This window comes from Hyposmocoma kahamanoa, unplaced genomic scaffold (genome assembly GCF_003589595.1).
Source record: "Hyposmocoma kahamanoa isolate Upper Pololo Valley unplaced genomic scaffold, ASM358959v1 202, whole genome shotgun sequence".
In the NCBI taxonomy this organism is placed as follows: domain Eukaryota; kingdom Metazoa; phylum Arthropoda; class Insecta; order Lepidoptera; family Cosmopterigidae; genus Hyposmocoma; species Hyposmocoma kahamanoa.
Window position 1 is genome coordinate 1,956,936 of NW_020653726.1, and position 21,037 is coordinate 1,977,972.

The 21,037-nt window shown below is 36.0% G+C and overlaps 1 protein-coding gene across 1 annotated transcript in view; it reads left to right on the forward strand.

Moving 5' to 3' along the window:
* Positions 1-21,037, forward strand: part of LOC113227117 (START domain-containing protein 10-like) — a 38,710-nt gene that overhangs the window by 12,820 nt on the left and 4,853 nt on the right. Inside the window, exon 3 of the mRNA XM_026459995.1 lies at positions 1,906-2,038. Within this exon, the coding sequence (XP_026315780.1) occupies positions 1,906-2,038 (133 nt within the window). The remainder of the gene's footprint in view (positions 1-1,905; positions 2,039-21,037) is intronic.

The window sequence follows — 21,037 nt, forward strand, 5'->3', positions numbered from 1 at the left end:
ATTAACTAAGCTATATACAAAGAGCAATTATGGACATTTGGGTGCATAGTTAATGAACCAGTGTATAGTTATAATAAGAATAAAACGGAATTTATTATAACTTACAAAGTTATGCGACAGTAAATACTTGCGACTGAAATTTTGAACTGTTTGTCGTGTTCGTCGCGGAGATAAACGCATGCACAAGCTAAAGGCGTCTATTCCACACGAAGCCCTACAGGAACTTTGATGAGTGGTGTATATACTCCTTATTTGAACTAATTATTCTTTGTTGCGATTTGGGGAAGTTAGTTTTCCTTATCTTATCCCACTGCGGCATCTATCCCGATTTTACCCTGTTGCGTAATTGATGATGATACAGTAACGGGACAAACAAGTCGTGTGCCTGGTGATGACCAACACTCTTACCCAATTACACATAACAGTTGCAATGACACTCAGAACTTTAAATTGCAAAGATCTGAGACGTCCATTTTTTTATACACAGGAAAATGCGTTACGCATACCCCGCCGCGGGCGGTGACTTGGCGGGGTTATGTGAGACTCTCCCCGTTGATCCACCCGGCGATACAAGCTCGCCCGATAGATCCTCAAAGGCCAACCAAAAACCTGTGTATGCACCCTTACCCACTGGTGCCGGCTTATAGGATCCCGTTAAGACTTTACTCACCCCGGTGTAGAGAGAGACTCACTGCCACACTCACGCGCTCGATACCCTCGGACATAAAGTGTACCTTTATGACCGATCATGTGTACTTATGGTACCATAACATTGAACTTCAGCTTTTCGGGATAGTTTCAAATACTCGGCTTCAAAGAGCTAGAATAATATTCCACGACCTATACGCAACGAGACATCCAAACCCAAATTCAAAAACTGTACCGGCAACGCATATTCTCATTTCAAAAATTTGTGTAGTGTGTTTGTATTCTTTTCCGTGGACTGTCTAGAACGGAATTCTGTTTTTGATTTGATCTATTCACATTATATATACTAAATACATTGTACAACACTGAAACCTATTTGCAATCATAATTTACTCTTACAGCTGTACTTATATTCACACTTGCCCATGCACTTACGTAAAATAGGTTGTTTTTGATACAATATTTACACTTTCCTATGTATATTATTTCAATGTATAACTTAACGCATAGTCGTTATATTTTTGCTTACAAATAACTTAATCCCTCGCATTGATCCTGACTGAAAACCAGTGCCTTAGGAAATTTTGGCATACGCTGAGTCAGCGCCCTTTCACTGTTACGACAATCATGTTATGTTTTTTCTTTTCTGTTTAATCTGTATTTGTGTTATATCACTAAATAAATTGTTTATCTATCTATCTATCTATATTTACAAGGAAACGTCTGTGTAATTAATTGATTTTATGTAAAGAAATAAATTAGTAATAAATGTTTATTATGGTAATGAAAGATTTGAGGAGCGTTGCGAGAGCGCCCGCCACCCTGCCACATAAGTTGACAAGTTTCATGTTCTTGCAGTTGCACTAGCACCCATACACTTCAACACCGGAACGCAGTAATGCTCATATTACTTCTTGGCGGTAAAAATAAGTATAACGTAACAACATGCCAGACTATCATACCAATTGTCTGGTCTCAAACTAGGAAATTCCTTGTATTTTGAGTACCAGGGCAACGGAATTCATTCGGGGCACTTCTTAGGACACTCAGACCGTTAATATTCAAATTCACCCTAATGGGAATCGAACCCGGGACCTCCTCATCCTGCGCACACAGTATTCTGGGGCTACAGAGGTCGTCATCGAGGTATGTTGGCAGTACTTCCCTGGAAGAAATCCTTTGCAAGAAGTTCTACTGCTATCAATGCTTGTTAATAGCACTGGCATGTTTTTTTATAACCTGTTCCTTGGTATACAGTGTCCTGCCCGGCGCCGCTCAAGAACCGCGACTTCGTGCTGCAGAGGTCGTGGCTGGATACGGGTGACGAGAAGATGATCCTCAACCATTCCGTCTACCATAAGGATTATCCTCCCAGGAAGGGATACGTCAGGTATACACTTTCAGTCGTTACTATACGAGGCGTGTTTTAAAAAAAAGTAGCATTTTGAAATAAAGAAAAACCCCATATTCCAAAATAAAAAACAAAAACAAAGGTCTGCAACAAAAAGAATTTCATTAGGTTCGCATTGTTCGTTCAGTGGCACGTCTGGCACGATTTGCTAGAAGACGTCGTCAGTTGGAATTTTTTCTAAGTGTTCGATCTTTGTAATTAATAATTATAACAAACTAAGTAGTGGGGCAATTTTACAAAAAAAAATGAATATCATGATAGTAAATCATTTTGACATTCAATAAAAACTTGGAAATTACGTAATCATAACAATTTAATTATTACATGCATGCCTGTACTTTAATGTATTTTTCTACATAATTTCCACCAATACGTATCGTACGCTTTTGAATACCGTCGTCTTAGAAGTCTGCCACCTGATTTAACAACCTCCACAACACGGCTGTTTTGACACTTTCGTCATCATTCGTTATAGTAGAATCCACCGAGATTCTTCAAACACGTGGAAGTCATAAAATTAAATTGTCAGTTTCATCAACTTTCTGCACCAAATCTTCAGTAATGACAGAAGGTCGTCGCCCACTTTGTTCCTCGTCATGAACATTCTGACGGTCATCGTTAAAAGCTTTTAACTCATTTCCGTACCATTTCATCGCTCATAATGTTTTGTCTATACACTTCACTGAATTTCAATCGCTTTCATACCTTTAACACTTAAAAAAAAAGGAATTTCAGAGCATGTTTTGTGAGCATGCGGAACTCGCAGTCGGCGGAGGCATTTTAAATACGCTTAAACAAACAAAAACACGGTTGAATGTTGTTATTGTGTCTGTGGCTTGCCAACAAATCCAACAAATTGTAATTTGTATTTGAAAATGGTACCTAAAAAAAAATTAAATATTTTATGCGGTGAAATATGAGCAATCATCTCTGGTTTCTCTCAGAGAAAAGTTTACGGAGTCTGATATCATAACTGTGGCATCACAGTACATTTACTCAAATATTTTATGTGCCCGTAAAAATATACATAATTTCAATAAGAAAGAAGATATCCATAATATTAACCTTAGAGCTAAGTCCAAACTCATGGTACCACGATTTCGTTTAACCAAGGTGAACAACTCTTTTATGGGGAACTGTATACGTTTTTAAAATAAGATTCCGGAGCATATATTAAGTTTATCATTTCCTAAGTTTAATAAATTTAAAAACTACATTAAAAATATTTTGATCGAAAAATCATATTACAAAATTGAAGACTACGTGTTAGATAAAGATGTATGGAAAGACGACATGGCTCCAGAATCCACACAAATTTGATTCAAAGTGTATTCCATAGCATTTAAGTTTATTTGAAAAGAGCAATCCCTAGAGTTTCTAGCTCGTTCTTAAATAGCAGTAGCTTAAATGTGACGTTTTCAAGTGTAAATTTGTTTTACCTGCGGAATAAATTAGTCTTTAACTTTGACTTTGACTTTCACTCCATAAAGTTTTAAATAAATGGGCAATTCAAACCTCTATAATGCTTTACACATGAAATAAATAGTCATTGCAAACCTCTCTAAGGCCTTATTACGAAACCACAAACATCAGTCCTGTGTTCCTGATAAATTATTCCCTCCTCCCTTATCTCAGCTTCACTGACTTAGATACGGTTCCATTGTCTAATCAATAAAATAAATAGAGAGTTAGGCGTTTATCTGCCCCTTGAATGATGCATTGTTTATTGTTATGATAGTCTCGAGCCTCTATATTTAGCCTCATATTAATTACCAACACATAATTTGCATTCTAGGTCTTATAAGGTGACAAGTAGCGAGACGAACAAGTCGTGTACCTGGTGGTAAGCGACACACCTGTCCCATACGTTGAAGTGCCACTCTGAGCTTTAAATCACAAAGATCTGTGGGGCATTGCCACTGCGCCCGACACGTTGAGACATAAGTTTCGTGCGCCTGTAATTTCACTAACAACTATTTTGCTAGATGAAAACGGTTTAGTAATTTAATATAAAATAACGGTCTTATACAAATTATACGGCACACCTAAGGATATTTTCTAAAGATTGTGCTAATTCGTTGCACGCTAGGATGTGCTTTACTCGATTAAAATGAATAATTTACGAATTACATTATTTTATTTTATTCCATAATTATTGTCGCCTTACTTTCTCAAACTCGTATCTTAAAGCACAAAGTTACAGAACTGCAAAAAATGAAGTATATATACAAATTGTGCAGGCTGATTTCACATAACTTTTCCTTCATATTCACACACTGGCTTTTACCTATTCTTAAAGTAATGCATCCAAATTAACACCCTTGATAAGAAATTTAAAATAAACGGAAAGTTTTGCCATCTCCTGAATAATCGCTCTTTATAAGATACGAGTTTGAGAAAGTAAGGCATCGATTTCTAACTTTGCACATAATTTTTATATGGAGATATTTCTCTTTTAACACTACAGGGAACCAGTTAAAACTTTAAAGTTAAAGTTAGAAGTCCTGTAGTTATTAAATTCACAATTGTCCCAAAACATGAAAATTGCCCAGCTGTTTAACGTCTGTCGCCAACTGGCGCTTGTCAACGTCGGATCAGTGTAAAATTTTCTCCGCTTGTTCTTATTATATTCATGTTAACACCCACACACACGCACGCACACACACTCGACTCGTCACCACATTGTTTACTATAATAGCGTATGTACTTTTAATTACAAAAAAGAATTGTATAGGGTGGGAGATCTGTAACATTAGTCTAGTTACCTGGTATGGACTCCAGTCTCTCGCTAATGGTAGTCTACTTGTAGCTTAATTTAAATAATAACCGCCTGATGGTAATCTACACGCCTGTCCATAACAGTTGCAGTGCCACTCAGAACTTTAAATCGCAAAGATCTGAAGGGCACTGTCACTGCGCCCGTCACCCTGAGACATATGTAGAAAAGTCCCATGTGCCTGTAATTTCACCACCACCCTTACCTTTCAAAACTGGAATACAGTAATGTGGACATTACTGCTTGGCGGCAGAAATAGGTAAGGTGGCAGTACATCCCTAGACGAATGTTTTCACAAGGAGCCTACTGCTACTAACATTTATTATTAATTTGAAGCGCGCAGATTGCGGGACGCGGGTGGCGGCCTTTACACCTCACTTCCTAAAATGTAGGGTCCCATTCAAATACCTCGCCTTAAATAGGAGATTTATCAAATTTCACATGTAAATAATGTTTCATGTAGTTCTTATTATTTTTATGACTGTCATGTGATAAAAGCACTTTTAACGTATGATCAAAAGTGGCTTTACTATACCAAGCGAACCATCGAGTAAATAACCAGAAATAGAGACGAAATGTCGTTTAATTTGTTTGAAAACTATTCTGCTTCTGCCATATCATTACGGTGACAACTGCGCTCCGATTGGCCAGCCCGAATTCGAAACAATTGACGGGTGTCGTCAATTGTTTCACTTCAAATCGACCAGTTTAATTTGGGCTTTGCTATGATGGACGAAGCTTTAAAAATGACATAATTTAATATTTAATTACTTACCGATGAAATGTGATTCCGTTTGTTTTGTAATTAGATGTTTTGTTGTTTTTCTCACACCACCAAATGGAACAGCACTCCATAGTTAGAGATATTATCTTTATTACAATAAATATAGAATATTTTTGGAATCTACGGAGACGTATACACAGGTCAGTTGATGGCGATGTACTATTTCAGCTTCCAAATATGTGATTTCAGCGCAAACGAGTGTTGATATTTAAAAGTGATATCAGTTCCATTTGACTGATAGTTGACCCTTATTTCGTCGTATTTGACGTATGATCACATGTGGCTTTATTATATCAAGTGCACCAATGTACAGGTGTGGTGCATCCATTCATGAATTTTATTTACATATAGTGTAGATCTTATTTACCACAGGCTACAATTACAATGTTTTTTTTAAACATGCTTATTAACAATATTCACGTATACACTTAAAACATTGGTATGTTATAAAACATTATATGTTTCCGGCTGTGCGCAAAAGTGTCTTTTAGTGGGGATTCCGAATGGGGATTCGGTCCATTAATGTTTTAGAAATTATTTTATACAAAGAATTACTTTTCACCGTTACTAAAGAGTTACTTTTCTTAATTCCGAAAGGTGAAAAACCTTTTGTAGAGAAAAATTATACCTTTGTGTCTTACCGGAAAAGTAACTGTCAGAAAAAATCCAGAACGGTTTTTTCAAATAAAAAAAAGCAATTTTAACTTTAAGTGAAGTCAAGCGTGTCGTACTAGGAAAGAATTTAATTAACTTTTCTTCCACTATAATAAATGAACTCATAAGTTGGACGGTAAAGTTTTTAAATGGATGAGCAAAAGCAATCTGTTCGGCTAACGGAGTTGTCGCGATCCAATAAGCTATCGCCAGGGCTTATGAGCGTTGTCAGCACTATGGCTCTGTGAACCTCAGAGTTGGTTACACACGGCGTTTTAGCAGCTCGTATGCAGCGATGCAGTCGCTATTCGTCTACTTTACACACACGCGCGACTTCAGCAGCGATGCAATCGCGATGCAAACGCAATGCTAACGCAATGCAAACGTGCTGCAAATGTTTAATAATTCAACGTAAGCGACTACATCGATGCAACCGCCAACAAGTCGCAAGTGTCGCGTTTCTATCGCTGCTAAAAGTCACCATGTGTAACCGCTCTTAGCTAGTCGCAGCTGCACCCGCTTCGAATAAAATGAACAAAACAATGGACAAGTGGAAGAATCTCGACTCGATTGCAAACTTTCTTTGTTGGATAAGTAAACAATGGCAGGTGGTTCAGTGTAACTAACGGAGAGTTTACTTATATTACGTCTTTTTCTTTGTTTCATTCTCAATCCAGTTTGATTTGTTTTTTTTATGATACGAAAGTGGAAAGCGACGCGCTTGTCCATTACAGGTGCTGTGACGTTCAGAGCTTTAAATCGCAAAGATATGAGAGACACTACATTGCGCCCATCACCCTGAGACATGTTGACAAGTTCCACGTGACTGTAATTTCACCAGCACTCTTACCCTTCAAAACAGGAACTAATGTTATAACAAATAGTAATAAAATAACGTCTACAGCTGATAAGATTTAGTCTATGATGACGAAAAATAGATAGATTAAAAATAAAGAAAGCATTCAAATTATTATAAATGGTATTGTACGATTCTCCGGTTCATACATGAAGTAGATTTTTTTGTCGCCGCCTCTCAAGTAGCCAAATTGGGTAAAGAAAATTAAGAACCTGCAATAAAAATGGAATATATAATTAGGCATTTCAACTTCGTACTAACTAATAACAAATATGTATAAATAAATAATGTGGCAGAGAACTATATAATGAACATAATAAAATAAGAAGTATGGTAACTCCGTACAAAATAAGAATGCGGCTTGCGTGTGTGCGCGACCGCCGCGCGCCGTGTACATACACACATTCGCATAATAATTAAAGGCGCGTTTTAAGAGGACCAGTGTTATGCAACTCAAGTGCATTGCGAGATTATGTGAATCTCGCGCTGCTACGTTTGTATGGAGTTACCATGCTTGCAAGAGTTTTTTACGCCACTGGTAGTGAAATTTAGTTATCATGATGTCCAGTTAGCGAACAAATAAAGAAAACTCTCGTATGACAAACATTTGCATATGAAGAGTTTTGAATCGTCTAAATATTAAGCCTACAGTAAATTTCCTGCAAATAAGATTTTTTTTACAATAGGTACTACATTAATTTAGACAAGGCAAATATTTGCACCGACCGTTGGCTAACGTACGAGGGTTGCCTTTTATATTTCGGGGTTAGAGAACAATAAGAAATATTTATCACAGAAAATTACTTTATTGTTTTTTAAAATATTCCCCATGAAGATCAAAATACTTATGAATATGCATTTAAAACAATTTTCGAAACACTTTTTCCACTCTAATTGAGGTACCTCTAAAACATGTGCTTTGAATGCATGAACCGATTCTTCAGGCGTCAATAAAAGTAGACCTCGAATGAAATTTTTTTTGATGTGCTAGATAAAAAGGAGTTATTGGGTACCAAATCAAAATTATAGGGCAAGTGACTCATCAAACCGATACTTTAAGTAATCAAAAATTCAATTGTTTGACCCGATGTGTGAGAGCTCGCATTGTCGTGGTGAAGAATGCTCCGTCTTAGGCGATTGGTCTTTCTTATTTCTTCACTGACAACTGGCAAACAAATGGTTGTGTACCATTTAGAATTTACCGTTCTACGTTGTTCCAATAGTAAGGTTACGATATGTCCGGTCTTCCCGAAAAAACAGGCCACTATTTGCTTTGACGTACTTCGTGCACGAACAGCTTTCATTGGATTGTGCTCACCTTGAAAGACCCATACAGTCGATTGCTATTTACTTTCGGGCTCATACGCAAAAATTCACGAATGGTGAACTGTTATGATATTATAGACCTATCGAGTTCTTAGATTTATTATAGGCCTCTTTTGAAGCACCGCGCTCGTATTTTTTTAGCATGTATTGCGACTTATCCACATGACCCTTAATTTGAGTGATCGTCAAATTATGTGGGGTCTAAAGCGAATAAATATTTTTGATGATCAAATGATCACGCCATTTTGAATGAATGCTAGTCCCACTAAAGCCCAAGGATGCCTCAATCTCATGATAGGTCACATGATGATGTTGCAGTATATGTTTCGCACAGCATCAATGTTTTCCGGAATAATAACCGATTTTAGACGATCTTCACGAAATTCGTCTTTGAATGAACTACTGCCTCGATTGAATTACGAAAACTATCGATAAACACCAATTCTTGATGAAGTTTCATCGTCAAAAGCCGAATTAAGTTCATCAATGCAGTCTTGTCGAGTTAATACACGTTGAAAGTTGTAAAAAATAATCGTATGAAAATGTTCACGACTTAATTCCATTTTTCGTGATGAATTTTCAAATTATTTTAAACGACATAAATAATGTTCGTATACCAAATTGTGTTGAATACGTTTGCCGTCAAAAATGTCAAACTACCTATGATAACGATGGAGACGTGGATTGCCACATCGCAACATTAGGATTGCCAAATCCCGTATAGTAAGTAAATAGTAAGTGCTCAAGTCGCTTTAGTTTTAACTTACAAAACTGCGTAGAGCTGGTACTTATTTAAAAAATGCTTAAGTATCATTTAAAATTTGGTAATTGTTCACTTTTGTGTTTTAAGTGTAATTCGATTGAGCTCAATTGCGAATATGCGTATCTTTTTGTTAAGCCCACAATCGATTGAAAACCAATCATATTGGAGAGAATCTCTGCTAGAGATGTGCTTCAATATACTAAATCGGACTTTTTGTATTTTCTAATGGGAGAACGATTGGATAACTCCTGCTTTTTCGGCGCATAAATGCCTACACTTCGTAGGGTTGTTGCATCATTATTTTCGTTGTACAGAGTCAAGAGTACGTCATGCTTTACACTTAAGGCTTAAATCCAACTCTATGCCGCTTACGATAAGAACGGTCCTAAGTACAAAGTGTCAAGCTTGATGTGCTCTTGACTGTACGTATAGGTTGTAAATATAATTCGAAAAAATTAAGGTGTACAACACATTGCACTCGTGTTATATTGAAATAACCTTTGTTAAATGAAAAATAGTTATGTATTGATATTAAATTTTTATATAACGTCGCGAAATGGCATCAAGATGTCATTCATAATCAAGATTATACAGTACGATTATGAAATAGAAATTAAACGCTGAAGTATTGTTTTTTGGTGGCACACTTGTTCAGACCACCACAAACACAATAATAAACGCGTTTACTATTTGATGTCGTTTTTTACACACCGAACAACCCCTTCAATTCTATAATAATAATAATAATTAATAATAATAACAATAATTGTTTATTTCAGTCCATGGACCATATTAAGAAAATACAATTCATACTTTTAAAAACATCTAATAACTTTAAAAAACAATAATAAAAAGTCACATAAAAACAATGTGGCGATTTCAAGCTAACGGTTGTACATAGACGTAGTAGTCAGGCGAGCAAACAACTCTCGAATTAAGCCATTCCTACTCCGTCCAAGCCTACCCATAAAAGAAGATATACGACGTGTCACGATGGCATAGAACGTGTCGGTACGAGCTTACATGAACATGCCGTGAACTATAAGAAACCTGCAGAAACGCGCCATTTTTTTTATGAAATTACTCCACTAGTTTGTTATAATTATTGATACAAAGATGGAACACTTAGAAAAAATTCTTTCCGGATTCGAACCGACGCGACGTCTTCTAGCAAACCGTGCCAGACGCTATGCCAACTATGCCACGGAACGAACCAGCGGACCTCACGGATTTTTGTATGTGCTTGTTTGTAGGATCTTTGTATTTGGTTTTTCAACGACTTTTTAGCCGTAGCACCATCTATGAGAATTTCTATGAAAGTATTTCGTCACCCAGTTAGGTAACTTTTTCAGCTACCAGCCCTGGCTAGAGATGTCGCTATTAACTGTAGGTATTTAAATTTGTATTGTATTCGTGAGGTCCGCTGTTTCGTGTTTGATCTTTGTATTAAAATTATAATTGATTGTTATTTCTGTACTTTCTTTATTTATTGCTGTGACTTGTTTTTCTTTGTGGTCTTTGTATATATATATTTGTGCATACACATCGCTATCGTTACACGTGAAATTTATACGTCAACGACCACTGTCACCGCGTGCGTTCTCGTTTTCCTGCTGCGTTGCTACGCGTAATCACGTTGACCCCTTAACGTGATTACGCGTCCCGTCACCCTGAGGCATAAGGCATTAATCTATTATAAATCTAAAATAAGTAAAATAGGTGTATGTTTTTACTATGGCCTACACCAACGATGTCAAGTTAAGAGTTAAAAATTATGGTCGTATTATTATTGTTCAAACATTTTTTTAATATTGTGCTGGTGAATTATAATCTTCACTTCAATTTAAAACCTTAAAACAGACACGTTATGGTTGAAAATTATTTAAAAATATCAGTGTGTGATGGAATTTCCACCGCACTTCGATGACTTCTAGCAAAAAATTTACCTAACTGATGTGGTTGTTTTGTCCGTGTGAAAAAGTCTTTCCACCAACGGTACTACTTTTCTCCAGGTAACGTATTACTGTGTATTCACCGAGAAGAGTTGATCAGTGCGACGAGGACGGTTTTAAAAAGGTGGAACGGAAAAAGAAGTACACCAGCCGTAACCGACTGGCTCTAACAGTGTTGCCATGTCTAAAATCTGGTCGACGGTGATTCCGCTCGTAAAATACGATAGATATCCTAAGAAATTACGGTGATTGAGCTAGGAAAAAAAACCAGTGTAATTATGGTAAAATATATATAATACTTTACAATGTTAATTTTTATAAATGTTTTGATTTAATCTTTTCAACATTTCCTGGTCAGGTTTAAAATTGACGCATATTTGCACATGCCTGTGGATAGATTGGTGCATCAAAAGATTTCCTTAAAGGGGGCGGGTTATTATTAATTTAACCGCATACTTCGATCTCGCACCTCCTTTACTATGCTTTACTACAAAAAATCCAGCTCCTGCAGTTTACAATAGATTTTTTCACCATCGTCGTGTGTCGACGGTAGGTGGCAAATTTGTGCTAAGTACGATGCATTTACCGTAATTACGGTGCGCATGGCAACATTGGGCCGTAATAATTTATTGCGTCCAGTGATACTGACGACGTTGTTGCATTATGTGTCATGGCTTCATTACTCCACACAGCCTGCGGATATTGTAGAGCATACATATACGAGTGAAAGCCAATGCTCCCCTGAGAGTTGAGCAGGTGGAGTCTCGCCACAATGTGAATTATAATTAATTAGTGGTGAAAGCATCAACTCACCATCGCGACCTCATGTAGGATGAGTTTTGGCAGAAGGGTGCGATATCACATTACATCATGCGTGTTAATAATTAGTAATTAGTGTTTTATAATATTGTTACGTATTTTTGGGTCGTAGCAAACTGATTATAAATAAATAAATTAAAAAAAAATTAACGTTTTTCTTTTTAAAAACTATAAATCCAAATGAGTTTATATGAAAATGAAATGAAAAAGTTGTAAATGACAAATGTAAACTAAACGTACACAAATTACAATAAATGTTGTAAATGACAAATGCATACAAATGTTTATTTACTCTCAGAAGAACCTGCTTTACGAATGAGTAGTAGAGTTTAATGAATATGACGAAGTGTAATTTGCTTACCTTTGATATAAAGATTATTTATTTATTATTATTACTGGCTAGAAATTGTATTGGTTATAAAACTATAGAGTAAGCAAAATGTACAATAGCAAATAATACATGTACAAAACAGCAAGAGTAAATAATAAAGATATTAGATAAGAAAAAAGAGATAAGAAAATTAAGAGAGATAATAATCTTAGTACAGAGTACTAAAAAAACCGACCTCAAAAGTACGTGGAATTTCAGATAATTACCAAGTTTTATTGATATCGGTTACCGGAAAGTGCGCAAACCCGGATATATTCCCTAGTTCGCCACTATACGGAACTTGACACAGGAGATAATAAAAATCGGTTCTCACTACTCAAAGTAAATTGAGAGTATGGCAATATCAACCATTAAAATAATTGCTCAATAGAATAAAATTTAGGCGCTATTTTTAAAATGAATCTTCATGCGTGAACAACCGATTCCGAAATCGTGAAAGGTGGATGAATTTCTCCAAAATTAAATGGGACCACTTCTGAGGTACCCTCTTTCCAACAAAAAAAGACTCATCAAAATCGGTTCACAAATACCGGTGTTATCGCGTAACATACTTGTAAAAAAAATCAAAATTAAGTGTCAACAGCCAATTTGTCAACGCTTTTTTACAGTTGTACAAGTGTATATGGGCCGATTTTACTATAAGTTGCTTTTTGGCGAATACAGATTGAGAAATTGGTTGAGGTAATAAAATATTTTTCCGTCTACGGTTTTCCATCTATAAACTCAACTCAAAATCATCTTTAACGGCGAACATCACCAATAAATACTTTAAAAAAATAATAATAATTTGTTACCGAAACTTTATTATACGATTTATACCCATCTCTAATAACAACTCATCAAAAGCTGGTCTTTAATCAATATACAATGATGTCCATTAATTTAGAACGTCCGTGATAATTCAAGAGCGATGAGAATCCAATCTAATTACTGCCAAGCAATTAAAATTATCGTACTGCTTTGGTACTTAAATCAATACAACAGCCCATGAAATTGGTTGCTGCCACTTACACTGTTATCGTTTGTTAGTTTTATTAAGTTCCATGGAACGCATTTGTTATTCGATGACGTGTTTGATAACAATGAACTGACCAGATTTTGCGACCTTGTATGATAATGTCTGGGATGTGCTTGGTGTATGTTTATTTTGTAAATTGGTTCATGCCATTTTATACAGCTTTTCCATGATGATTTCATCATAGAAAAGCAGACGCGTGCCATTCCATTCTGTTTTTCCATGATGACTACATTATGGAATTGGCAGAAGCGTGCAATTCCACTGTGCTTTTCCATGATGACTACGTCATGGAAGGCAGAAGCGTGCTATTCCATTTTGTTTTTCCATGATGACTACGTGGTTTTAAAATGGGTGTTCTGGGTAGTGCTCCTGTGTGAAATCCGTTGCTCTAGTATTCACAGGGAAATTCTCTAATTTGAAACCAGGTAATTGTCTGGCACATTATTATCATCTAACCCAGGTTATTCAAGTTTACTAAAAGCGTGCTTTCACCTAGGTTCAAGTTTACTAAAAGCGTGCTTAATGCACCTAGGTGAACTAATTCAGGTGAATTAAGTTAACGCACCCATTATAACCATTTATGGTTTACTCATATAACAGTACTAAGGAGGTGGTATCACACAAATGTGTGTCATTATGCCACGCTATGCCAGTTGCCATGATTCGATACAATTGAGTCCCCTACTGTGCGCTTAACTTTTACAAAAATATACTCGTTTCTGTTTCCCTTACATTTTCTTTTCTCTCCATAACAGTTGGTAGGTTTCATACCTATCACAGCACTGTAAAACTTACGACAAGAAGTTGTCATATTATCGTAGCCAGAAAATATAGTAGACTGCTTTCGAGCTACGACAATATAAACGTAGACGATTGCGTAGCAAGTTGTACGTAATTATACTAATGTCATTAATTTAAATAATGATTTAGATTTTGAAAAATAATAGCTGAGGCACGATGATGAGGGCTCGCTTATAGAATAGTTGAATTAAGCCTAAAAGCTTATAAAAGTAGAGTCATGCTGATGCGCTGATGTTCGTGGGACGACGAAACAAACAGCGGAAAGCCGAAACAATAATTTCATTACACACAAATGACATTTCCCTAGTACTCATTCTTTGGATAAATAGCGTGCACGAAAATAGGGTGCCATTATTTTAGCAATTACGTGGACAATGATAATTATGTTGACTAACTATATAATGCGTGTTCAAATTGCGAAGATTCTGTCGTTTATTTTCCGGAATCACTCGAAATTGGTTAATGTGATAACTTGTACATACACCTATAGTCTGTCTTTTTTGAAGTTGGAAGTAAAATGACAGTTCATTAAGCAAAAGTGATACCCGCTCGCAAGCAGCTAGTGATTGCAGTCGATAAATATTCTATCGACTATCGACAGAATTTTGGTTATAATTATGCAACAATAGCTGACCTTGTTCCATTTGAATTATCAGCGACCCATTATTCGTCCAACTGTTGGGCATAGGTATATTTGAATTGTCAATTTTTGTCAGTTCATACACTGCATTTAGAACTACATATGTCTATTATAAACAGAGGTGTATTTTCAAGTTTCTCATTTTAATTCAATATAGATAATCAAATTCGCCTGTTCTTATTAAAATGTATATGAATAAAAATTTATTTCGATACTTACAGGCCAATTGTCAAAACAAGACTATAGAAGGCAATAACGCAATTAGTAATCATTACACCGTCGTAACATAAACAATTTATACATTTTTGGCAAAATTTTACATTCTTTCATAATCTATCGATAAAACTGCCAACAACAACTACCTACATAACTATTTAAAATTTTATGAAAACTGGCAACCCTGCAAATATAATTTTACTCCGTCTTTAAAAAAGACAGACTAATAAAAATCAATATATACATGCATACCATCACGCCTGTTTTCCACCGGGGAAGGCAGAGACCATAAACCTCCTGCTACGCTCTTGATAAACCACCTTCGCCTCCTTTACTTCCATCAGTCTCTTCATACAAGTTAATTTGTGTTCTTAATACTTTTAACCCCGTCTGTTTTAAGGACATCCCCAATCTAATTGAAACATGGACGCCGAGGTTTACATCTCCCCACGTCATTTACTTATATATTTTTTACATGGTTGCCACATAACGTATGTCAACAGCACATCAAGCTACACATTTTTTTCGAATAACACCTGCAGAGCAATGGAACAACATCTGTCAATGTTTAGGTTGACGTGCTTCCGACCGTACCACGGGATCAACGGCCGTTCTCCGACATCCGTCCGAACAATTAGGGGAGCGTGGGGGAATGGGAGCCTACTAAGGAAAATTTATAATAAAACTCATAATTTATGCGATTCAAATTCTTATTAGTTGTGCATCGCATATCTGTACTGTGTCTAGTGACAATCACAGAAAAAAATATAAAACTAAAATGTAGTATTTGATTATAAAGAAAAAAACTGAAACAAGTCATTCGCTCCCATTACCCCACAGTTCGGGAAATAGGAGATACCGGCTCCTATTTCCCGTATGTGAAATGGGAGCCATTATAACTTATAATCAGTCTGAAAAATATATAAATTAAAGTAATGAAATACATAAATTAAAAACTAATGAAAATAAACAAGGAAGTGTTAAAGGTATAGTGGAATATATAGTAGATAGAAGGAGAGCCAAATAGCTCTCATTACCAGCGCTACATCAACTTGAAAAATAATTGAATAGTGAAAACATTTCTATTTTTATTGTAATTTCAAGCATAATACCTATGGTGACATAGCTAGTGTAAATACAATGTAGTATCTATGCATTTTAATGATGAAATATGGCAATTTTTATAAACACCACCATCTCGTACGTCCATAGCGGAGTTCTGCGGGGGTGCCCACGGGGGGCGAAGTTTGTCAAACATTAACGAAGACATAAGAGCGCCGCGCCGTTTGCAGAAATACGAGCATTGGAAAAGCCCAGTTTAATACCGCTCTCATTATCCGCGGGCTCCAAATACCCCACGTCCCCCTGCTGTCAAATAAGTAATACTTTTGATTTGGTCACAAATGTGGTTTGACTAAATCAAAAGTATTACTTATCAAGATTACTTATTTGACAGTAATTGTTTCGGACGGATGTTGAATGGAGAACGGGAGTAGAACTCCTGGCTTGGGTAAGCCGATTGTCTCTTCGTCTATCTTTAGTTCAGTAAAAGACATTAATGTATTGGTCATAAAGGAATAATTGTACAAAGTCAAAAACAATTAAACTTTATGTACTTACAGCTACAATACAATACAATAAAAAAATCTTTATTGCACATCAAGATGAAACAAATACAAATCCAATTAAAAAAAAATAGCAGTGCTCGGTGGTACAAGTGGCGGTCTTATCACTTTAAGCGATTTCTGTCAGACAATCTTTGGATGGAAAGTAATTAAATAACAGACAGGAAAAAGACTCTTAACTGCCTCTGTGGCCGAATGATTGCCATGCTGGACTGTCACGCAGAGGTCTCGGGTTCAATTCCCAAGCCGGGAGAAATATTTGTATGGCCTACATCTATTTCTCTCGTGAGTTTGGATGTAATATGAGATTGTCTATGTGAGTGTCCATGGCACACGAGATACAGGGTTTCCCTTGTGCTGAGATATGAATAAAAAAATACGGTCTACTAAAATGTTTTTCGAAGATAAGCAGGTAGAGAGATAATAAATAAAATAAGATCCTACACATATATAGATATTAATATTTAATAAACTACTTCTTCTATATATTTACATTTATATAAAATAAAATTTATTACTGAAACGTAATTACATACATCTAATACATATATAAAGATGATGGTGGCAACCATTTGACGTAATGAGATATTAAATTACTTCCGATTTAACCCGAATGAAACTTTGTCCCGATGTTATTCCAGTTTATCCGAGTGGAACTTTCACTGATGGTGACTCAGTCCTTAACGGTCACGGCTCATTAGTTCATTTGCTGAATTCTCCACACTCCACTGATTAGATAAGATAATGTGCGTCAATACGTAGCCTTGCCCTGCTGTTCATCGACAGCGTCAGTCGGACGTTGTGACGTCATCCGTAACAAATCTCACGCTTCATCAAGTGCTTTCGAAAATTGAGTCTATTTTTATACGCTTACTTTGCAATTTTGTGGTTCACTGTTTAGCTTTTACTACTTATAGGGCGTTTAGTTTTGTCCACGGTTCTTGATAGCGTCGAAAATAAGAAAAATTTAACCATAATTCTAGAAGTCGGTTTGTTCCATAATTCGGAATTATCGTACTCGTAACTCGAAACTCAGGCACGATCTTTTAGGGATATACCACACTTATAGACACGGAATCGCATTAGGCCGGACAGAAAATTTTTTATGATATGTAATACAATAAGAGCTAAAAAGACGTTATGCGTTTCGCATCACGTCTTTTTCGCTCTTATTGCTTGGACAAAAATCTTTTTCTGACCGTCTCAATCCGATTCCGCGTTAATAAAGCGCAGGCCATACCACGAATGAAGCTAAGCCAACTGAGCTTAGATCACGTAGTTGCATGCAAAACTAAGCTAAGAAAATACGCAGAAATACGCAGTAAGTAGTGACGTGCTACACTATGTGCAGGGGTGATGGGCGGTAGAAGGGCGGCTTTACACAGGCTGTTTAACACAGCTTAGCTTAGCGGGATCGTTAGGTTAGTTTAGTCAGCTCGGTTAGCTTAGTTCGCGGTGTAAACCGAAGTATGAATACTACGTGAGCTAAACTATGTTAGTTTAGCTTCGTTCGTGGTGTGGCCTGCGTTTAAGTGTGGTGACTCCCTTACTCGAATGGAAAATGTGCGAACTAATTTCATATTTCGTCTTTCGTTCTTGCAACTCGAACATGTCGTGATTTTTCATTTATTACCTTATGTCACTTATAGACAGTGCCGAACAAAACAGTAATTACCCAAGGAAATAATAAGTGGGTGATTATTACCGCTAAAGCTTTATTATGTTTTTTTATCAGGTTGTATTTGTTATAAAACATGCAAAGTTAAGTAAAAGTAGTGTAAGGTAAGCTTTAATACTGTTATGTATTTTGAAGGCACTTAAAGTAAGGTACCTACGCACGTGCTAAAGACAATGTGAGTGATGCGGCGAAAATTAAAGCGCGTCTTGATGCTTAATTTATATATTATAATACATTACTGCAAATATTCACCAAATATCGTCAATATTTCATTGTCAACAATATCTTAAATAGATAAAATAATAACATATAATTTATACTATAAACGTAGGTACGTAACGTAACGTGTCGTGATGCAGAGTGTCGGAGGAAGTGAAAATGCGAGAGTGACATTTTGAAGTCATAGAATTTTTTATACCATAGATGTAATTTAAGGGGTGCCATTCACTATATTTGTAACAAATACGTAGGTACATATTTTTTACATAAAAGAGGCAAGTTCGGTTTGCAATGAAATTAGTTAAGATTATGTTGCTGTGGTATAGGTACATGAGTGACGGATGGCTTCCAATACTGTATAAAGATCGCTAAAATTAAATTCTACCTGCAATAAAGCTGTCTGCTTCCTTTTGTCGTGTCTACTTCTGTATTTTATTGTTATGTGCAATAAAATGCTGCTTTTACGTTCTTTCGTTTTACTTAGAACTTCGATAATGTCCCGTTTCAAATTAACGCGTTCAAATAAAATTATTGAGACCAACACCGATGGGGTAAGGGTAATAAAATGAAGAATGAATTAGAAAGGAAATTAATTAAGCTTTAGTCGCCACAAAATGATAATTTTCTCGTGACCTCCAACGCGTAATCTAGTAAATGAGTTCACTGTGTCATCTACGAACGGCGTAATGGAATGAGACATTGTTACAGCGATTCCGGATGACCGTAGTGCTTTTTAAATTAATTTTAGTTAAATCTACCACAAAATCATATGGAAGATAATATGATCAAGATCTGTAAAAGTACCTAACTGGATTACGAAATACTTTCATAGATTTCTCATAGATGGCGCTAAAAAGTCGTTGAAAACCAAATACCAAGATCCGACAACAGGTACATGGGAAAATTCGTGAGGTCCGCCGGTTCGTTCCTTGGCTTAGTTGGCATAGCGTATGGCACGGTTTGCTAGGAGACGACTGTCGGTTCGAATCTGGCCGGATCGAAGAATTTTTTAAGTATTTGATCTTTGTGAACTAGTGGGGCAATTCCAGAAAAAATAATTGAATATCAATTCAATAAAAATTTAGATAACATGAACACAACACGCAGGGAGCGCAGTCTGTGACGATCGTGCATTTCCTTTTTACTACCCTAACCTACTTTCCGCGGGCGACTGCACACCTACATTATTGAAAGTTCTTTAAATTAGCACGTATATTATAAAAGTTTTTGATTCAATCATCACATGTAAAAGATACAAGATGTTATAGGTACTAATTCTTTTTAAAATCAAATATCAAATGTAACATCTCTAATTCATTATTTTAGTGTCCTTGTGGGTTAAAATTTAAACACAAGGTTAGCTAATACACACAAAGTAGTAGAACTTATATTTACAGTGTTTGCGTACTAAAATCAATAGTCTACTCAGTTATTTATGTGTTGGAAATCATGCTTTCAATTTGTCGTCACCCTATTATCAGGGTCTCAATACACTTCTTTTTAGTTGCAGATTAACCAATATTTTTCTTTTTTTATCCAAGAAAGTTCATCCGTGATAAAGTATCAAAAAACATATTACGCATCATCATCATACTTTTTTAAGGTATAATATTCTGCCATTTAGGCTTTTACCTCCATTGACCTTTTTATATCGTTTAACTAATTATTAATACTCACTGACCTTTTTGAAGAGGTCAATTGTTCCTTTATTACTTGAAAACCTCCGATATCAGCGTCTTTTGCCACACGCTGAAAACTAATAAAAAATGTATATATGCTCTTGTTCGTTGCTCTAAAGTTAGAGATCATTTCCATGCAAAATGTCTCAATAATTCCTACGACGAAATTCTAAAACGCGTCTATACTCGGTATAAAAACTTTCACCATAACCTCCTCCGGAATTACGAGTCAGTGGATTACAACAAGAACTGAGACAATGGAAAACATAACGTACGCTAAGAAAAATCAAAATTAAGAGCTCGTTTGGCCTACGGCAATGAGTATTTTTCGAATGTCTGTAAAACTATAGCGAACAACATTCTTACTGCTGTAAATCGATGGGTCCTCCTAAGTATATGGGCCAAACTAACAATTTGATCATTTTCACTTTTTTGTGGGAAATGCTTCATTTTATAATGAAATAAGCATTATCCACAAAAAAGTAAAAATGATCAATTTGTTAGTTTGGTCCTTATACTTAGGACCCATCGATATAGAACTCAAGACGAAATGGCACATATAACTACAGTAAACCTTTACAATCACTTTTGGATCTACCACGAAATTAAAGTTGAGTCCTTGACACAAAGTTTAAATTTGGATAATCTGGTCTTGATGGAGTTATCACCCACTTATATAATGAAGATAGTTAAAATTTCGTCGTCGGCAGTTACTCCAATGGACAAGGCGAGGGACACGTTTGATCCCAGCAAATACAGATAGATCTATTTTGCTGGGAAT